Source organism: Coccomyxa subellipsoidea (assembly GCF_000258705.1).
Source record: "Coccomyxa subellipsoidea C-169, whole genome shotgun sequence".
Classification (NCBI taxonomy): domain Eukaryota; kingdom Viridiplantae; phylum Chlorophyta; class Trebouxiophyceae; family Coccomyxaceae; genus Coccomyxa; species Coccomyxa subellipsoidea.
In genome coordinates, this window is record NW_005178041.1 from 2,741,605 (window position 1) to 2,761,190 (window position 19,586).

A 19,586-nucleotide genomic window follows, 5' to 3' on the forward strand; every position below is an offset into this window, starting at 1 on the left:
GCATTGATTGTACAGCTCTGTACCTTGTGGAGCCTGCATGGTGACCCCTTGCATCCTGGCAAAATATTCCTTCTCAGGGAATGTTTGTTGGGGTATTTCCTGCATTTGGCGTACTCGTGGGATGTCAAGTAGACATAGCATGTCTTGACAGCACTGGGTGCAGGGATGTTGTCATGCAGGTGCTGTGATCATCAATGACTCAACAGGTGACTGATGTGGGTTATTCCAATTTTCGCAGGGGGTGCAGAAGGGCGTGGCGCGCATGCTGGCGCCGAATGGGCAGCCGCGAAAACTGCCGGCGGCAATTCTGGCGGCCGGCAACGCGGAAGCGCTGCGGCACTTCACCGAGGAGGAGGAGGCAGGGAACACTGCAGACCGGCACGGCTGGACCATCAGCAGCGCCGCGCGCTCCAGCCTCGCCTCCCAGACCTCCATCGACCGCCCCTAGGGAAATAAAACGTCCCTAGGGGAATACACCTTCCTAGGGGAATGTTTCCCAGAAGCTATGGAGTCCAGAGTCTGGACCTGGCATCCAGATGGGCAGGGGTATTGAATCTGATTTAGAATTGTATCTTAGTTAGATACTGTACCCCCTGAGATGAGCCTTACATCTGGAGCATGTCATCAAAACAGGGGTTCAAAAGGGAAATTGAAGCAAGGGGAATAGCACGTACGCAGAGAGCGCGTTGTTGTGACTCGGCTGTACAGCCTCTAGAGGGGAAGCGAGGGGTCATTGACCACAGCTGACCACAATATTTTTTTCCATCAGGCCCGCCTGTCTGGGTCCCAAATGGGCTGGCAGGCAGGGTATATTCTGCACTGGAGAGAGCCTCCATAGAATCTCATGCATATTTGGGAGGGCTTCTAGCCTTAAGGGAAGTGGGCAGCTGATGCTCATGCAAAGGGCTGAGAAAGGAGGACACAGCTGTCTGCAGAGCGCGTTGCTGAGGATGGCAGCATTTGAAGCCCAGCTGCAAAGTTGTCACTGAAGTAAGAGGGCACCACGGTACCAGGTCTGAATTTGCCAACGTAGCATGACTACTTTTCTGAGTCTGATGCTGGTCATTGGTAGGGAGACACACCAATTAGTCTCAGATTTTCACCAATTTGGTGAAAAGGCACAGCTGACAGGATTACTGACTGCACTATTTGCATGGTGGAATTACAGCTGTGAGCACGACTTCAAAGGATCAAAGGTATCTGCTGATGACGATGTGAGCCTGCTGATGCATCAATGGCACTCTTAACAATATACATCCAAGTTTGCCATGAGGGCGTGTACCATATAAATTCTCTCTAGCCTCAGGCATTTGGTGTGGCAACAGCGATGACACGACTTTACAGTTTTTTTCTTTGTTTCATTGGCAAAGCTGTACCGTCTCCCGTAGGAGAAGCCCTGCAGATGCCAAATTGCCAGCACCTAGGTAGTAGTAGTGGCACACACCACTGCATTACAGATGTGCAGTAAGAATGAGAGCGCCCAGAGAGTGAGGGCTCTTGTGTCTCATTACCGCTAGCACATTCTTGACCAGGCGATGTGACCATTGGACCTGACATATTAATCTGCACGCTGTTTGAAGGAGCATCATGAGATGTACAGATCTCACCTCCTTCAAGCTGACCTTTGTTGCTGTATGCGAATGCGGATAGATTCCCCATATATGTGACGAGGAATATTGATCTACAACCATCTACTAGGGTCCAAATTTAAAGCTTCTGCTTGTTCAGTCTGGGTAGTTGTAGCAGGCTAAATTGCCTGAGCCATTTTGCAGCAGATTTAAGTTGATTTATACATTGAAAGCTTCAGGGGATTGTCTGGAGTGCGTGGCTCAATACATGATAAGGCAAAATTAATGTAAAGTGTTGGTCACTGCGATACCACTGAACAGTGCATGCCAGCACAATGCGGTCAATGTCCACAGTACAAAATAATGACCAGCTTGTACAATACAAACTACACAATATCGATACAGTACTGCAGTTCACATGTTCTCTGCGCTCTCATGATCATAAGCTGCAGCTGCATTAGACATCAGGTCAAGCCTTGAGGGGTCATCTCATCTGATCCCCCTCCAGAGCACAAGGGTGGTCTGGTGCAGATCAGAATAATCTGAATGGCGGCCATGTCTCCTTCTGATTGCCGCATTGACCAGAGGCCATTTGCCACTTGGAACATGGACCTCTATTGTGCCTCCAGATGAGAACGCCCTCGGACGCCTGCCAGGCAACAAGCTCCGCCAAAGCCCCTGAGCAGCTTGCATGGGTGCTTGATCGCTGCGGCTCACATCCTGTCCCAGCAAAAGTCAGCATTTCAATGTCAATTGCTCCTTAAAAAAATGAGGCATTTCCTGTTACAGAACAACATTTGCATTGCTCAGGCAAGAAGGAGAGTGTCATGGAGACAAAGTGGTCGCTATGAAATGAGCTGCCACAATGTTAAAACCCATCTGAAGAGGCAGGGATTCACCTGTAATACAGCGGCTAGGGCGCGCACTGCAACCCCTTTGCTGCTGCTCAAGACAGTCGCAGTGTCGACAAAGCACTCCGACCAGTCTTCTGTAGCATCGCTAGCAGCAGCCCTGCGCAGTGCATTGGCACTAGCAGACAAAATTGCACTTGCCTCACTGCAAGCGCCCACCAGCCTCAGGACATCTGCAGTAATGGCAAGCTCACTGTTCTGCTCTGCTTGTCCTCTTTCATCTGGATTGCATGTACCATCCAAGCTCTGCATATCATTCCCCGGTAGTCCATCTAAACACATGCTTCTTCCATCTCCTGGACACGACATGTCTAAATCAGGCTGCGCTGCACCAGCTGCTTTGAGCTCTCTTGTCCTCGAGCATTCACTCCTGCTGTTTTTGACGTCGCCCTTTTGCTGGTGCAGCGCTAGAGCGCTTTGCTCAGACTGCGCCCAAGAAAGCACTGCCCGCATCTTGTTTCTGGCGTAGGCGGTGTTGGCATTTGTGGGGTCCTCTGCCCAGGGAAGCCCGGCAGATCTGCAGACTTCCGTAAGATCCGCCTTGTGCAGAGATAGCAATGGCCTCAGGATCCTGCCATGCATGCCACCTGCAAGCACCCATGGAGATATAATTCATTGATCACTCAAGGATTACAGCTTTCGCCCCTCATCGTGAGAGAGAGGACTTACAGTTCAGATAATCACTGCGCAGTGCCTCAGAAAACATCAGAATCGGAGGGAAGATTTCTGATTCCAGTAGCAGTTCATGACAGGTCTGCATGCGCACCTGCCACAAAGGGAACCAAGCTCCTCATGCCCTGCAGCCCATCAATGCCGGAGCCTCTTGCCAGTCGCAGCAGGAAGGTCTCCGCCTGGTCATCTGCCACAGGAGTCCTCTTACCATCGTAGGACTCCTGACTACAGGCGTTGTACTGATGTACTAAAACACAGTTATTTGCTGCAAATGATTCACACGAGGACTTGAGCACAAGCGCTGGTTCTTGATAGAGATCGGCACCTGCATGGTGGCCTGTAAGGAGGCAGGGGATGTCCAAGCTTGCACATGCGCCTGTCATGAGGCGATACCGCTCCTGCCTGGACTGGGGCATGAGCTGCCCCTGGGAGGGCCTGCCCTGGGGCCATTCAGCCTTCAGTAGCACGGGTTTAAGGCCCAGACTTGATGCTGTCTCCAAAGCCTGCTCTGCTTCTGCTGCACTCTCAGGGCGCAGGCAATGATCCACCACCAGGGCTGTAGGAACTGTTGCTGATTCACTAACACTGGGGTGCGTTGACCCTGTAGTTTAGAGAAGCAGCTCTCAGACCATAGGAAATCGATGCAGAGTTGGCAGGTCCTACTCAATGCTTAGTCTGGATCTGCTGAAGAAACAAATACCAGAAGGTTCGCGCTGACAACCGCCCCAGATTGAGGTCAACAATAACAAAGCTGTGCTGTCGGGGCCCCCTGAAAACGCAACAGCAACCGGCGTCGACCGTTGCACTCCCAGCAAAGCAAGTTGATCAGAAAATAGCTTGAGCGCTGGGAGACTTCTGGACATCCCAATTGATCAGACCATCATGATGAGTTCTGAGATACAATATCAAATTTTCGATCCTTAAAACTCTGGTTTTGTGATCAACAATGCAGTTGAGCACAAGCATGTCTCCGGGGGTGATGGGAAATCTCCAAAAATAGAATGGCGCAAACCAACCAACAAGGTTACCAAAGCAAGTCGAGGTGGACTGCATTTTCCAATGTTATGTCTCTCAAGGCACAAGAAGACAATCTGAATCAGAGCTCGGCAACAACCCGAGGAAGTAGGCAATGGTGAGCACCCTTTTCTGTGTGTGTTGCAGGATCCCTTGGAACGTCTATCTACAAATTCCACCACACAATAATTCCGCTGGATGTACAGAAGATTGAATAATATTTACTTGAATATGACTGCTGGCAACGATCATTGTTGCAACAGGGGGAAGCCATGCTGTCGGATGATTTCAGCGTGAGCACCTCAACGGCCACCACGAGCAACGCACTGCAGTGGCGAACTTCTCTGCCTGTACCACAGCAGAATATCGCGAGTCAAAGAAATCTCCAGCACCAGGGCAGCTCGGACGCTGACTGGGCACAGAGGAGCAGCAGGCCCAGTTACCTTGCAGAGGAGGACCAGGATGAGGGCCATGTGCACTGGGCTACTGCACGGTTGAGCCACCATCAGCATGATGAGCTCGCTGAAGAGGCACACCACCGCGCACTGGGAATGAGCAGAAGAGGGTCATTCTTCCCGGGGCACAGCGCTGCAGACGACCATTTGAGGCACTCTGGACATTCTGGGAGAGAGGAAGACCGCAGAAGCCAGTCCAGCATCCATGATCAGGGCCATGCGTCAGCCTCAGGAAGGTCAAGTGGAAGCGCGAGTGATGGGGTCAAGTCGAGGTCCCATGGCATGGCAAGCAGGTCCCTAGGCTACGAGCCTTACTCCCTGAAAGACTATCGCGACAACGACTACGACCCAAAGCAGAGGTCCTACTGGATGCTGGGTACGTTGGGCAAAGACCCCGACACAACAGAAATGCAGGTGAATATACAATGTCCTGCTATTCAAGCTGCCAGTACATCTGACATTTGAGTGAGCTGCAAGGTGCACGCTATCCGAGAGCAGACAGACCAATTCGAATGTTAGGAGTGATATTGCTTGAGCTGATGGAGTGAGCATGCATGCAGCGGAAGAAGGAGAATGCAGAGAGGGTACGCGACTTGTCCCAGGCCATCCGCGTACAGAACCTGGCTACAAGGTCATCTTCGCCGCCCCGGCCTCACCGACAGCAGCCGCAGCAGGAGCAGAAGCAGCAGAGCACACGCGAGCGCGCTCACGAGTACGCCAGGTGTGACACTGCCACCTGCTGAAGATACAGGCAATGACATCCCATCCATATCTGGCAATCTACGGCCTGCATTACAGGAGTGCCTGACAATGCAGCTGTCGACCAGCAGGTGTCTCAATGCTTGCAAGACTGAGTGACCCAAGATCGAGTTAGGCCTGTATGTGCATCCCTGCTTTTCCTACCAGGTGCCTTCATGTTTAGCAGGTCAAGCTGGCATGTTAGGTGGAGTGCATTACACACAAAAGTACCCCCTTGTTCCCTGGAGGGAGAAGAAACTGCACGACAAGAGATATGGCGTCAATGTCATCATGAGCCCTGTGCAGTTCCTGCACCAGGAGTCTTTCCCGGGCCCCATCGCCGAGCAAGCGGCGAAGGAGCCGCGGAGAGGGCTCTCAGGAGGGCAGCAAGCTGGACCAAGCTCAGAGCGGCTCTACAGCAGAGCAGCAAGTTGAGTCGCGTCCTCTGCCGGCACCGTCTATGTCGCTGCTAATGGACATAGAGCAGCTGGAGACGCTGCATGGCAAGCAGCAGAAGCAGGTCGAGCAGCTGTACAAGGAGTTTGGCAGGGGCCTGGCGCACTGAGGCCCTCCAGTAGTACTTCGCACGGATCAATACTTGTGTGGAATTACACCATTGGCATACGTTCGTAAAACCAAGTATGTTGAAAGTTGAAAGCGTTGTAAGACTCCGCATCAATATGTGTTGGGGAATCTACAGTCATATTAGCAAATTCTGGCTAGATCTGACTCGCATCAATGTATCATATCAAAACAAAACATAGCTATAGCATCTACTGATCAACGCCCAACAATATTCATTGCAGCTAGCCTTCACTACAACAGAAATACAGACTACTGTGTTCTACGCTAGAATAATAGGGCATGCGATACGACCTGTCAATTTATGTTCTGCACACATGTGCTGAGACCAATGCGGGTCACATGTCCTCAGAGAGAAACAGCTGCAGGGATTGGCGCCATTTGAAACACTTCTCAGTCGTGGTCCATCATCTTATCGATGAAAGCCGAGAACGCAGCAAAGGTAACGCAGCCAGCACACATGGCTTTGGGTCCGGCGCTGCTAGCCAGCACACCCCCAGCAGCACAGCCAGCATACACAGCGTTGTAGATGTCGTGCTTGGCTCGGATCTGCACAAGAAGCAGCCATCCTCAGCACAGCTAAAGTATCAGGCTGGACACCTAACACTGACCCACTTGGAAAGCATTAAGCTCTACAGACTCCTGCAATTCAGATCAAGCTGCTGCTTCCAAAGTCGGCATTACCTTCTCAATGACGCACTCAGATCCAGCAAACAGCGCGCCCACAGCTCCGAATCCCTTTGCATATGATCTGCACGAATAAAGCAGGGACACTGAGCGTGTTATTGCATCCGTATATGTTGATCACGAGAGGGAGAATATGCAATGGGATGATTGACAGCGAGAAGGTAGAGGGACTTGCACGCTTCTTTGCCCCGTCGTCTTCAGCATCTGCTTGATGACCTCCCGTGTGCTCTGCTTCGGAGCGCCTGCAGCTGATCCGTCCATTGCTGGGGTCTGTCGACCACAAACTTGTGTAAGATCACCATTGCCGGCCTTTCAGGGAACATGGTACAGACGGCTGTGTGCCACTTGCACACCGCATGCACGGTAATTAGTCAGCATATACAGCTGCCACCTTGAGCACACAACCTCAATGAGCATTATTGAAAGCATGCGGCTTTGCTGTCTGCCTGTATGCCTAGTAAATGAGTGGCGCACCGCACTGTCCATGGCTCCCATGAAAACGCCAAAGGCCGCGCCAAGGACTGAGCCCATGACGCCTGATACGACCGTCTTCACTGCACAGTTGTTCATGAGGTCTTCCTGTGCAAGCTGCTCTGGAGATGTTGGCTCTAATTTCTGATACTCCTTTTTCTTCTTTTGTTGTGTCGGCTGCGAGCCGCTGCTTGACGGCTGCTGATCTGATCCTGGTGCAGGAACCTGTGCATCGTCATTTCCCATGCAGTGTCTGTGGTTTCAAACGCAGTAGCAGAGCTAGATCGCCTCGGATGTTGGTAGCAGCTTCCTGAGCGTTCTGCCTAAATGCTACCACACTTCTCACGTCACAGAGCAGTATAAATCGCAGAAAACAGTTTCTACAATATGCCTTGGATGATTAGATGCCAGGCAGCCGCTGAGGAGACAAGAAAGCTTCAGAGTAGGCACGTGACTTGCATGTGCCAACATTCTTATAGATCTGCTGCAGCCAAGCTTTCCAACCTAATCCATTACATTAAAGTATCGCGTGCAAAAGAATTTGCTGCATGTTGTGTTCCTATCGGCCCACGATTCTCCTGGGTATCAGGTTGGGTGCTATTGAGTTTCCTTGAGATCCCTGCTCTCCATAGTACAATGCTCTTCGGACGCACTGCGAGTATTGTATCCTTGCTGAATATTCCGTTCAAGACATCTGCAAGCATAGCGGCCTGGACGCCATCTAGAGGTGTGTCAAGCAACTGCTGCCCTTCTTGTTCTCGAAATTGCATAGGGCGATCGAGAATACTTTTCCACATTACCCAGAGGTGAAAATTCATTGATGCCACACCGTTACAAATGCTTGTTCTCACGTTAATTGCCCGTGTGCAGGAGCTGGCACTCTTTCAGCAACCACAGCTACTGGAGTGAACTACTTCAAGAAGGGGGAGGATCCTCCATTGAAAGACGACAGCGAGTATCCTGATTGGCTCTGGAATATACATGAGCCACCAGCAACATTGTACGGCCTGCAGAAGAAGGCCGCTGGTCGAACCAACCTAGAGAGCGGGGAGCTGAGCGCAACGGAGGTATGTTGAAGAGTGCTGGTCATTAATGTTTTGCATTGCAGGGCAGTCCTTTTCCAGGCCATTGCACTGTAGTGGTGTCTAGGTGTGATCATGCGCGGATATGCATGCGTAGGTGAAGAGGCTCATCAAATTGGAGACAAATCGCACCATAAAGGACAGGAACTTCGTCAAGGCCAAGCAGTAACTGTACCCCACGGAGGAGCTTATGACAATACACAGCAGAAATATTGCTTTTAAAAGAAATCTCGGTTGCTTTCGGGCCAGACCAGCTATCCCATTAATTCAATTTCTATCGTGAGCCATTAGGTCAGAATTAGCAAGTAAGCTTCTGAATTAACTGAGTAGATATTTTGCAGTTCTTTGGACGAGCACAACTATGACGGACAGGAATTAGCACATAAACAGAACTTGTACTGAACCACCAAAATTTTTGGTGGTCCAATACTGTGAGTGCCTGGACAAGTCCTCTAGTGTCCTGCTTCAATGCCAGCACGCACAACCATTGTGAACGTGGGTGAGCAGTAACGGAGAACTGGTCATGTCTTTGTGAAGAATTTGGCGCGCTGATATTGCAATGCAATTCCGCTCACGGGCGCTTGTAGTTTGCCACCGAGGGAGCCACTTCAATGCCAGGCGCCAGCAGGGGGTCTGGCTGTGGTTGCCCAATGCCTGTGAGGCTGCCAAATGGCAGGACTCCCGCCCAAACAGGCAGCAACATGTCTGCCTTGTCATCGATCGGGGGCCCAGAGCGGCACTTGGCAGAAACTTCCGACAGGATCAGCGAAACCACTGATGTCGCTGTGAGCTCTGGTCCCGTGGCACCGCGAGCCTGCGCACATATGCATGCATGCAATGACTCATCGTCATGGGAGTGGAACATGGAGCCTTGGCGCGACGTACTACAGAGTCTCCACATGTGGTGCACTCTTGAAAATTGCTCTAATGTATCAGGACCCAACATTGGAATGCAGCACAGCGAATGCTTAGCTACATCTAGGGGGCAGCGCTCACCTCTGCGCTCCTGCCCGGAACAATGTGTTCCACAATGGCCTCGAGGGCGGTGTTCTTCTCTGCTGCATCGGTCACGGCCTCAGCGGTGCCCAGGATCACGACGGAGCGGTAGTTCATGGAGTGGTGGAATGTGCTCCTGGCCAGGACGAGGCCGTCCAGGATGGTGATCGTCACGCACACAGGCGCTCCAGTCTGCGACAATTGCACATCATGTTTTGATGATCATGATGTAGTTCAAGCCGAATTCGTAATGGGAACAGATAGTGCACTAAGGGGTCCCTGTACTATGGGTGCAGAGCTGAGCTTGATACCCATCATAGCAGGCCTACTGTCACAATAACACTGACATTCACTTAAATATGTCTGTATGGATACTACCACAGGGACCCATCGTGCGCTTGCCTTCATGGTTTTCAGTAAGTAGTTTGATGCATGGCCATGCAGGTAGATTTTCTCTCCAACTCTTGCATACGCTGTTGGTATGACAAACGGATGCCCGTCCTTGCCAACGTAGCCGACATGGCACAGGAACGCTTCGTCCAGGATGCTGTGGACTGTGTCCTTGTCATAAGCACCGCGGCCTGGCTTCCTTTTCACTCTAGTCTTGTCTGATACGGGGTAAGCATCGTCACCTGATATAAAACAAGGACTGGATCGTCAAGATAGGAAGAGCAAAGTAATATAAAGCTTCGACCTAGCAGACGTCCAAGTCTGAAATTACAACTAAGCCGGAAAGGGGTCGCAAACACCAAAATCTCTGCACAAAAGGCAGGTTGTTAAGCAGAAGTAATGGTGCATTCTTTCAAGCTGGGTGGCATTGGAACACAAACCTGGCATTCGGCAAACTCGGGATGCAGACCTCAAGGCACAAGCAGGCCACGCTGACCACACGCGATGACCACGTGCCTGGGATCTCTGCGGTGCGCAAGACGCAATGGGGTCAAAGGAGGTGCAATTCGGAAAGGAAAACAAAACGTATTGATATCACAAGATGGTGTAGGTGGAGGAAGCTGGGAGGTTTGCTCCGTAGCCGTGTCATGTGCGTCCACCGTGATCCGTAGGAAACTTGCACGAGGCCACTGGCGGAAGCGTTGCCAGAGCACAACTTGTGCTCCGCACAAGATGGAACGCACCAACGTCATGGACGTCAGCGGTTTCAAGGAGACCCTGTCGAGTCCTGATGGCACCCCTCCCTCAAACGGCCTGGCCGAGGAGGCTTTCCGCAGCGCCACCCCTGGTTACTATAGGAGAGGGGTGCAGCAGGGATGGCTGGGCACGGATTACGTGCCGGAAGCCAGACCAGCAAAAACCATTGGAGCGTTTGCTGAGGCTGGCGGCAACGGCAACAGTGAAACCACCGAGGGCTCCGATATCGTTGGCTTGATGGAGGCAGTTTGGTACGTCCCTGCCTCTCCAGCCTGCCTCCGATCTTCCTTTCGTGGTTTTATGTGGAACATTGCATATTTGTAGCTATTGATCTGGCGAAGCCGCTTCCTTCAACCCCATGCAGGCTTTGACAAAGTGGGAATGTGCCAAAAGTGAGCTGAGCAGGCAGTGTATTTTGAAAGTCATGTGGCAATCAGAGGTCTTTTGTCTGACCCTGCTACTTCATTCCCTTATGTTTATGGGAATTAGGCTGGTCCCATTGGCCGGTCCAGTAAAGATAGGCGTGCACACATACTTCGTCCGAACTTTCTCTGTGGAATGTCTTTCTGAATGTCACAGCTGTGCTTTCAATCTACATCATTGTGATTTTACAATCTGAAGAGTTCAATGAATTCATCGCTGCACAGACCATTGCAGTGGTGCACCCCTTCTAAGACTGGGCTCCAGCCTGGTAAATCTCCCTGCTGCACCTGTGGCAGGTTTGGGCCGCAGTCAAGCAGCTATGGCACCTCGGGCAGCAGCGGCTTCTCAGGCTTCCATGATAGCGCGACAAGCATGTCCAATGGGAGGGGTGGCCGTACGCGCGCTGTGGACAAGGGTCTTGTGGGGAACAGCGAAAGCAACCACAGCAGCAATCGCAGCAGGAACAGCAATGGCAGCGCTGCCAGCACCGGCCACACAGCTGACGCTGACCAGCAGCAACCGGCAGGAGAGCCCCATGCAAGGAGCGCGCATGACAATGGGAAGAAGCTCACCGCTCTGCAGGAGGCGTCCACTGCGGCCGCCAATTCGCAACAGCAGGTATGTTGCTGCCGTGGGGTCAGCGGTTGGGCAGTGGATGCATGCAAAGGCCGCTCGCTGCATACATTGAATCTAAGGGTGAAGCTCTTTTGGTGGATGAGGGGACTGGAATGGCAACCTATAATCTCAAGCTATGCATATGCAGGAGGATAGAGCGCAGAGCTGCAAGGCAGCCAGCACGAGGGGGGCGCAGGGCGGGGAGAAGGGCAATGATTGGTTGGGAACGTGGGCCAAGAGGCAGGTCCACTACAAGCAGCCGCCGCCGCCCTCACTGCCAGCTCACATCCCCGGCACGCCGCAGCCGTCAGACCGGACCGTCAGGCGAAGGGCGCCCGGGCGAGAGGGCGGCGGCAGCGGCGACAGCGCCAAAAGGAAGAACAGTGGGGAGGGCGCCACGCGCATGGACAGCGATGCCTGCAACGGCGCAGATGACGGTGCAGGTACTGCACCACGCCCCATCCTTGCTCCTTGGCAGGTTGATCCAGCTACTGTTGTTATGTTCACACACTATTTCCTGCCACCAGGCAAATTTTGTCAGCAGACAAGCTGCAGGTGAAGGCTCCAGGACTGCAGATCATGAAAATATGACTGGGTCCGTCAGGATGAAGCCTCACTTCAGAGCGAGGTTTGAGAAAATAAAGCGGCTGCGAGCAGGGGCAGCGAAGGGGGAGGATGAGGCAGGAGCGGATCAGCCGACGGGGCGATCAGAGGAGTCTGACACGCTGGGGGACGACGACGAGAAGCTGCGGCAGGCGGCGTGGCGCTGGCGCTTCAACCGGCGCTGGGCGCAGGAGCAGGCGCGGCAGATGGACCCCGAGTATGGCCTCCAGGTCCGGCCTCAGCGGTCATTGGTATTCTATTTGGTCGCTGCAGTGGCGCGCTTGTCATATGGTCGTTTCTGGATCGTGCCTTCATGGTGGTCCTACTTCAGGACAGAGTCCAAGGATATCCTGTAGTATGACCACCGTGAGCCACGCATCCAGATACGCCCCCACTGCTTGCCGTTTCTCTACAGCTCAGACCTCTGTTGCTGCAGCGGTGCGCTTGCGTCATGCATCCCTTGTGAATTAGTGGCGCCCTGCAGCCGCTTTACAGGACAAAGCTTTAGAATTCCCCCAAAGTGTGACTGTGGTGTGCTGGGGCTCCACTATCACACGAGCATTGTACAACTGACACATGTGCCTGAAGACAAGCTACAATGTCTTGAAGGACAGGCTGGTATCTATCTAAGCGCCAAAGCGATCAGTTCCAGAGTGGCAAACAGCGGTGCGGTGCACAGGCCGGGGACGAGGACGGCTGGGACGAGGCGCTGGGCTACATGGACGCGTGCGGGCCCGGGTGGCACCTGCAGATTGCGCGCACCACGTCCGACGACGGCCTGGCCAACAGCAGCCTCATCAGCCACGCCAGCGGCCTCTCCAACTGCTTCCTCGGCGACTCCCAGCGCTCGGTGCGAACACCCACCCAGTTCCCTTGCTGTAACATCCGTGTGAAAGGAGGCACCCTGTGCAGCATGCATGCAGAGAGCAGACAATACCATGTCGCAAGGTAGCTGGCCACACCTCCCAATCACTCCTGTCTGCTGTCCTATTCAAGCAGTGGTCAACTAAGTAGTTGTGCAAATGCTATATCCGTCTGGATTACCTCTTTGACACCAATGTGAGACACTTATGATGCAAGCAGTCACGTGAGTGCATGGTGGGTGCTCGTTTTGCAATGATGCAGTTCTAGGAATTGGGGGCTCGCTGGTGTCAATGGTGATCTGACAGATCTGTGTGGTGGGTTAAGCAGAGGACGCTGGCGGCGACTGGGGATGGCTCGGGCATGGGCGAGGCAACAAAGGGGATCGTGCAGGTTGCGCGCAAGGCCGCCAACCTGTACGAGCACCAGCAGGCCATCGAGGACCAGGTCCGCGAACGGTAAGTCACCCCTCTTGTCATCTGCCCACTGCCTCCCAACCGGCATGCCTTCACTCTCCCGTGCCCCCCCCAGTGGTCACCATCCCCAACCCCTATTGAGCAATCTGCGCAACTGGGAAGGGCCACAGAAGATGTTCTCTCGCACTTGTCAGATTGAGAGACATGATGATGCTAATCTCATCTCTGCCACCTAACAAGGCCGGTCGGATGAGCAGCTGTGCTAGAAGATAAAGCAATGACTGCTGAGATGACAGCAATGACTGCTGGATTTAGTCATGGTGACTAAGGGGTGCCCATGCAATGTGCAGGTGGGACTCGGCGTCGCATGCGGGCATGAGCTGGGCGGGGCAGGAGCTGCCGGCGGTGCAGATCGACAAATTCGGCAAGTTCCCGTTCGTGCTGGTTAAGCTGAGCGACCGCCTCGCCGGCAGCAAGCTGCTCGTGCGCGGCAAGAACGGCCGCTCCGAAATGCAGCTCGTGTCTACCGTCACCAAAGAGGTGCGCGCGTGCACTTTGTTCTCCGCTGACATCAGCACAAGTAGTCAATTATTCACAAGACACAAAGCCCAGCTATCTTTGGCAAAATAAATGGGAGAGTCTTGGGCAAGAGCTCAGGGTGCATCTCTCTGGTCGTCATGCCTTGCCGGCTTCTGCATTGGCTTGCCAAGCGCAAGAGCAACGTTGTTGCCATGATATACCTTGCACAGAGCACCGCTGTGGACTGACTGAGCTGGCATTGCTATGACAGTTGTGTCATTGTGTGCATGGGACGGTGCGTTTTGCTAAGTGCCATCAGTGTGTATACGTGGGCTATTGGAGCATCTACAGCTAAAACTGCTGCCGGTGTGGCGCTGGCCTGCGATGCAGCAATGCTAAGATAGGTTTGTGGTTGCTGGTTGCAGGTGCTGGGGGTGACATCACGTGGGCGGCTGCCTCAGGCGTCGGTAACGCTCATGGGCAGCGGATCCATGGAGTGGAGCAGAGAGCGCGACCGCGTCATCAACGTCAGCGCAGGTGCGCCCTCCTCCCTCCCTCGCGCAGCACAATCCCATGCATGCATGCACCATGATGACACCTGCGTTTGTTGTTTAATAGGCCCAAGCCCAGGGGTGGCATCAATGCGTGCTTGTTGCAAGGCAGCCCCTTTGCCGAGCGCTTTGCCTGCCTACCTGCATCTATCTTGATCTAGAAGTGCGGCTGTCGGCGCCAAAATCACAAATTATACTGCCACCGTGCCCTCCTTGGCCGCGCTTGAGCATCCAGTAGCTAAAAGTGCCATGTGGGTTGGAGCAGGCAAGGTGGTGTCTGGTCTGGACGGCAGCATCCATTCCAAGGAGGACGTGGCGCGGCTGACTGCGGCTCTGACTCGAGCCTCGCTGCCCATGCACTACCGGGTCAACATAGAGGGCGAGAAGGCGGCCTGAGCCAGGACCCCCACCTTTCCTGGGGGGCTCCTGTCCTCCCCCCTCGCGCTGGGACTGGTCTCGCATGCCGCTGGGACACAGAGGGAGAGAGAAATGCCCGTCAAGTTTTGCATGTTGTCCTAGGGCGCCATAGCCACAGCTGTCATACAGTCCAAGTGCTCCTAGTACTGGTACAGCTGCGTGAGAGCAGGATGTGTGCAGGACAGAATTTCGTGTGCCAGGTGCTGTCCCAAGCTGGTGTGAGCGCAGGTGGTGTCCTCATCTGAGTTGCAAGCTGTGAGGAAGACTGTTTCGAATTTGACTGGCCCATGATCTGAATTTCGATCGGCCCTGCATGCTCACCACATAGTAAATGAACTGATTCACTCCTCCAGGTGACAGAGACATGACAGTGAGGGACCTTTCTGACTGCAACAAGCGAGCGATTTTGTTTGCATTTATTTGCACTTTCCTGGCAACGGCTGGTCTGATGTTCATGCTCTTTTTTATTGGGTTTGTTAGAATCAGGTAGGATGCAGTTGTCCCAGAATACATCTGTGGAACGCACAAGGTATAAACAGTGATGGGATTGCACTGGAGGAATAATGTATGTCCCAATAGAGACCTCTAGTCTGTAGGGTGCAGCGGCAATGCTTGATGTTCCTGGGCTTAACATAATGATTTGAGAATATTCAGGCTTGGCCACGATCTCATGCAGCTGTCTGATCAGCTAAGGTGCTTTAGAGTCATGTTCTTGCGGTCAGTGACTTACAGATTGTGTGCAGGTTATAGATTTGCCAGACTTGTCAAGTCTTGCTGTCACCGTCAAGTGTCAAGATGCTGTCTTGAGTGTTCTACAGGCGATGAGTGACCCAAGTGACTTCTGGTAGGACAGATCAGCAAAATTGCCTTTGCAGACTGATACCTGATCAGCTCAGGACAACAAGCTCAATTTGATCCTGATGAGATGATGAGAAATATTTCTGAAATCCATTTCAATGCGCAATTACATTTGATTTTGTTGAATCCCGCGACACGAGCGCTCAAGAAGTATTCATTCATTTGCAATTGGCATAGTTTTGGAGCAGTGCATTCCAAAAGAGCAAGTGCTCTCCAATAAGACCCATACCATAAATATAAATGCCATTTTTCGCAACAGTGCTCAAAGCGTTAAGACTTCCATGTGGTCAAATTAGGACTCTTGTTAATAGCAGTCCTCAGTCATGGAATGCAGCCTGGTTTGCACAGCTAAGCATGCGACCTCACAAAACATTAGAGGATGCAGCCAATCCGCTATCTCACACCGATGGTGTTTGCCCACGCATCTGTACACCACAAGGAATCAATCACAAACTGCTCCTCTGAGGAATGCACCAGTCAGCAGCACCAGAAAAGCCTGGAGGCCCCATCATCCCTCCATGCACTCATTTGCCACCACGCTCGCCAGGCTGCCATCACACTCTATAGAGAAAGAGGTATGCAGACATCAGAGCGCCAGGGACGAGAGGAAGGGCTGCCTTGCAAGTGAAGGTTACGCAGCAACAATACAATGATGCCTGGCCCAGGAACAATTGCAAGATAATCAAAGACTTTGTTTCTGGCTGTATGAAGGGGCTCACCACAGCATCTCGCAACACCATGACCTGCGCCTGCTGCTCGGGTGGCAGCCCAGCAACCTGCTCCGGTGTCAGCTGCATCACCTGCTGGATGAGTGCTGCTAGGCGCCACACAAACACTCCCTTCAAGCCGCCATGCCCAAGAAAAAATATCATGCTATTTCTCATGTTTGCTGCCAGCATGACACTCCCAACACAAAAGCTGCAAGTGCGTTGGCAGGACATTTCAACACTGGTGACGACACGGCTTGCTACTTGTCTCATGAACCCATCTGATAGCCAAGGTGGCTGTCGAATCAACAAGGCAGAACAACAGGGCACAGAGCTTGCAGCGAGATTGAGCAGTGGAGCATGGGAGTGGGACTTGCCGTGCTTAGTGTCCTCGTCCATGCCGGGCGGCAGGCCCATCTGTTCGGCTGGTGGCATCTGCTGATCGGGCTGGTGCGGCTGTGGCTGCTGCATGTACTGCGGCTGCGGCTGGGGCATGCCGTACTGCTGCCCCTCCAACTGCTGCTGCTGCGGCGGCGGGTGCTGCGCAGGGTACCCCTGCCCCTGTGTAGGCCCCTGCATCCACAACATCGCAGTCACTCTTTAATTCAAAGGGAAGCAAAAACAACCACTAGGCACCTACCTTCGGGCAGCCCCAGCTACTTGTTGCTGATGGCAAAAACAGAGCCCCAACAAGAGAGACAAGCTGTGCAGAAAGAAAGACAGATAGCCACTCCAGCGACATAAAAGGGAATATCATACTGGGCAGCCGGCGCCTCACCTGGCCCCCGTTCCAGGCGTCCATGGGCTGCGAGTGCTGCGCGGCGCGGGGGTCCATGGGCGCGCTCATCTGCGCGGCCGGCGGCGCGCGCGGATCCATCGGTTGCGGGCCGGACGCCGCCGGCGCGGGAACGCCCCCGTACGCCTGCGGCGCGTAGCTGCCGTTGGGGATCGCGCCATGCTGCGCAGGCGGCTGGTGATAGGGACCCGGCCCCGGCTGCGGCTGCTGCGGCGGCGGCAGCGGCTGCGGCGCATAGTGCTGAGGGTGCTGCACTGGCGGGGAGGGGTGCTGCGGCGCGTAGTGCTGCTGCTGCTGCGGAGGATGCTGCACGACAGGCTGCTGCTGCTGCGGAGGATGCTGCACGACAGGCTGCGGCTGTTGCTGCTGCTGCGGCTGGGGCGCTGGTGACGGGTGGCTAGGAGCCTGCGCACGCTCAATATCTTTGGTACATGCATGCGGCTTCTTGCACTGCTTGTTTCATGCATCTGGTAAGATAATGGCATTAGTTGGCAGGCCTCTTCAGCAGCAAGACTGAAGACTGAACACCAGCCAACGATGCACATAGCGGCCCTGCCACAATGCTTAAAACAGTTAGCTTGTAATAAAGGCCAGGAAGAGGGCGCAAGGGGGCGGACCGGCAGGGGCACGACGGGGGCGCCCTTGACCATGCCCAGCATGATCTCGGCCTGGAACAGCGCCTTGGTGAGCTGCGCGTTCTGCACCAGGATCTGGCGCGCCTGCTCCGGGTTCTGCTGCACCAGCGACCTCATCTGGGCCATGATCTCGTACAGCTCCGCGCGCGTCTTGGTGCCCAGCGCTGAGCTGATCAGCTCCCCGCTGCCCCCCGGCACCGGCGGGGGGCTCCCCACCAGCGATGCCACCGAGTGGCTGGCCGACCTGGCAGCCTCCACCCCGATCGGCTGCCAAAACGCCCCGCACACAGCTGGTTAGTGTCCTCGCAGAAACTTGTTTCTCCAGGTATGGAATTGTTTGCAGCCCATGAAAGGTGTTGTATTGCTTGCGAGTAATGAGCGGAACTGAGCTAGCATGCAAGGGCTACAGATGTGATCCTGACCAAAGTAATAGTGCCACCGGGGTGGATGGAAGGTGTTGTGGGGCAGTGCATACCTTTGGCTTCATGCTGGCCTTGTTGCCACGGTTCTGTCCATCTGCACAATGCACAGTCCGTGCATTTGAGACTCGCTTCACATTAATTTGCACTGTGCTTTAGAATGCACCTCAGAATGATAGTAAGCTGCATGATCACTGGTGGATTGCAAGGGTTCAATAGAAGAATGGCACCTCTGCCAGGCCGCGCTGTCGAGTCGTGGTCCTTCTCAGCAAACTTGACGATGACCTTTCTCCCATTCAGGTCGTATCCATCAAGGTTTCTGATAGCACTCTGCGCTGTTTGCCAGTCATAGTATTCGATGAAAGCAAAGCCCTTCTGCCTCCCTGTATCTCGATCGGTCACAATCCTGCGTACGAGGTGCCAGATCATGTGCACATTTGATCCTTTTGTATCTTTTCACCAGCCATGTGAAAATGGCAGTCGTTACAAGAGGGAAATAGGACTGATCAGGTGCTCATTGGCACTGTGAAGAATGCATATGCAGTCTGTCCGCACTCTTACAAACATCAGGGTCCATGTAATTGTGAATGGAAGTGATTCGGAAGAGAAGTCACCTCACAGACTTTACAGGACCTACTTCTTTAAACACTTCTATTAGATTTTCTTCTGTGACTCCATAGGGCAGATTTGTCACTGCGACATCACAAGATCAACGTCAATACGCAAGTAACTAAAGATAGCAGAGTCATATTCGAATCATCGCCAACATGAAAGGGAAGGCTGTGGGCATCTACCAAAACATGTGTGTGTCGGCGCCTTGTTTGCCATCTCTATTCTAAAAATCTGGGCGTGCGTGGAGTGATGCTATCCTTTACATCAAATTGAACTCTTTCAAATGGCCAAAGGCATCGTATGTATGGCTGGTTCTGCTGTTGCGCAGGTTTGCATTGCCGATGGTTACCTGATTAGGCAATTGCTAGCGCTGCAAAACTTTTCGCTGAGCGAAATTCGCTCCCAAACCGATGCACCTCATTGCGTTTGACACTCTTTCACCGAGAAGTTCCCTTTCGAAACACTGCACTATCACGCACCGGTCACATTGCAGAGGTATCCTCTTAGCTACCTTGTGGACTTCCATCAGTCACTCTCGGCATCCAAGGCGACACTGATCTGTTTCCTAACCGACAATCCTGTTCCTGAGGGCTGTATTAATACAGTTGGATCGCATTCTCTGGTTCTGAATCACGAGGTCCAGGCCAGGAAATTTGGGGGGGATTTCTTGGACATCTGGTGTCAAACGCCTGCTTTGACGTGTTCGTGTGGAGCACAAGTACGCTTTCACTACACATTGGTGAAGCTTAACAACTCAATGGCATGTGGATGATGTTGTGCACGATTCTTTTCTCGTTTTTGATGGGGTGGTGCTTCTCTTCAGGAATATGGA

General features: G+C 53.2%; 8 protein-coding genes across 8 annotated transcripts; 3 read left to right on the plus strand and 5 right to left on the minus strand.

Moving 5' to 3' along the window:
* Positions 1 to 1,177: 1,177 nt before the first annotated feature.
* COCSUDRAFT_32277 (hypothetical protein) lies at positions 1,178 to 1,872 on the minus strand. Its single transcript, XM_005651283.1, has 2 exons — positions 1,283 to 1,872; positions 1,178 to 1,255 (listed from the first exon to the last, which is right to left on the minus strand). The coding sequence occupies exon 1, from the start codon at positions 1,689 to 1,691 to the stop codon at positions 1,452 to 1,454; it is 240 nt and encodes a 79-aa protein (XP_005651340.1). The 5' UTR covers positions 1,692 to 1,872; the 3' UTR covers positions 1,178 to 1,255; positions 1,283 to 1,451.
* A 695-nt stretch (positions 1,873 to 2,567) lies between these two features.
* Positions 2,568 to 4,638, minus strand: COCSUDRAFT_83585 (hypothetical protein; the record flags this gene model as incomplete). The annotated part of the gene is made up of 5 exons (XM_005651513.1): positions 2,568 to 2,579; positions 2,924 to 3,066; positions 3,246 to 3,338; positions 3,477 to 3,591; positions 4,609 to 4,638. The coding sequence occupies 5 exons, from the start codon at positions 4,636 to 4,638 to the stop codon at positions 2,568 to 2,570; spliced, it is 393 nt and encodes a 130-aa protein (XP_005651570.1).
* Positions 4,639 to 4,902: 264 nt separating this feature from the next.
* Positions 4,903 to 5,793, plus strand: COCSUDRAFT_39786 (hypothetical protein; the record flags this gene model as incomplete). The annotated part of the gene is made up of 3 exons (XM_005651284.1): positions 4,903 to 5,034; positions 5,181 to 5,341; positions 5,607 to 5,793. 3 exons carry the CDS (start codon positions 4,903 to 4,905, stop codon positions 5,791 to 5,793), a joined length of 480 nt encoding a protein of 159 aa, XP_005651341.1.
* A 540-nt stretch (positions 5,794 to 6,333) lies between these two features.
* Positions 6,334 to 7,344, minus strand: COCSUDRAFT_59306 (Tim17-domain-containing protein; the record flags this gene model as incomplete). The annotated part of the gene is made up of 3 exons (XM_005651285.1): positions 6,334 to 6,489; positions 6,799 to 6,897; positions 7,102 to 7,344. 3 exons carry the CDS (start codon positions 7,342 to 7,344, stop codon positions 6,334 to 6,336), a joined length of 498 nt encoding a protein of 165 aa, XP_005651342.1.
* A 150-nt stretch (positions 7,345 to 7,494) lies between these two features.
* COCSUDRAFT_59307 (hypothetical protein) lies at positions 7,495 to 8,349 on the plus strand (the record flags this gene model as incomplete). Its single annotated transcript, XM_005651286.1, has 3 exons — positions 7,495 to 7,540; positions 7,969 to 8,165; positions 8,278 to 8,349. The coding sequence occupies 3 exons, from the start codon at positions 7,495 to 7,497 to the stop codon at positions 8,347 to 8,349; spliced, it is 315 nt and encodes a 104-aa protein (XP_005651343.1).
* Positions 8,350 to 8,378: 29 nt separating this feature from the next.
* COCSUDRAFT_21900 (hypothetical protein) lies at positions 8,379 to 10,135 on the minus strand. The gene is made up of 4 exons (XM_005651287.1): positions 10,007 to 10,135; positions 9,579 to 9,808; positions 9,177 to 9,368; positions 8,379 to 8,994 (listed from the first exon to the last, which is right to left on the minus strand). Exons 1-4 carry the CDS (start codon positions 10,011 to 10,013, stop codon positions 8,752 to 8,754), a joined length of 672 nt encoding a protein of 223 aa, XP_005651344.1. The 5' UTR covers positions 10,014 to 10,135; the 3' UTR covers positions 8,379 to 8,751.
* A 163-nt stretch (positions 10,136 to 10,298) lies between these two features.
* Positions 10,299 to 14,706, plus strand: COCSUDRAFT_59309 (hypothetical protein; the record flags this gene model as incomplete). Its single annotated transcript, XM_005651288.1, has 9 exons — positions 10,299 to 10,573; positions 11,042 to 11,363; positions 11,509 to 11,803; positions 12,018 to 12,193; positions 12,643 to 12,813; positions 13,155 to 13,282; positions 13,591 to 13,780; positions 14,185 to 14,296; positions 14,576 to 14,706. 9 exons carry the CDS (start codon positions 10,299 to 10,301, stop codon positions 14,704 to 14,706), a joined length of 1,800 nt encoding a protein of 599 aa, XP_005651345.1.
* Positions 14,707 to 15,021: 315 nt separating this feature from the next.
* COCSUDRAFT_46235 (hypothetical protein) lies at positions 15,022 to 18,571 on the minus strand (the record flags this gene model as incomplete). The annotated part of the gene is made up of 7 exons (XM_005651289.1): positions 15,022 to 15,610; positions 16,305 to 16,424; positions 16,623 to 16,865; positions 17,071 to 17,493; positions 17,706 to 17,990; positions 18,199 to 18,239; positions 18,373 to 18,571. 7 exons carry the CDS (start codon positions 18,569 to 18,571, stop codon positions 15,518 to 15,520), a joined length of 1,404 nt encoding a protein of 467 aa, XP_005651346.1. The 3' UTR covers positions 15,022 to 15,517.
* Between the last annotated feature and the right edge of the window lie 1,015 nt (positions 18,572 to 19,586).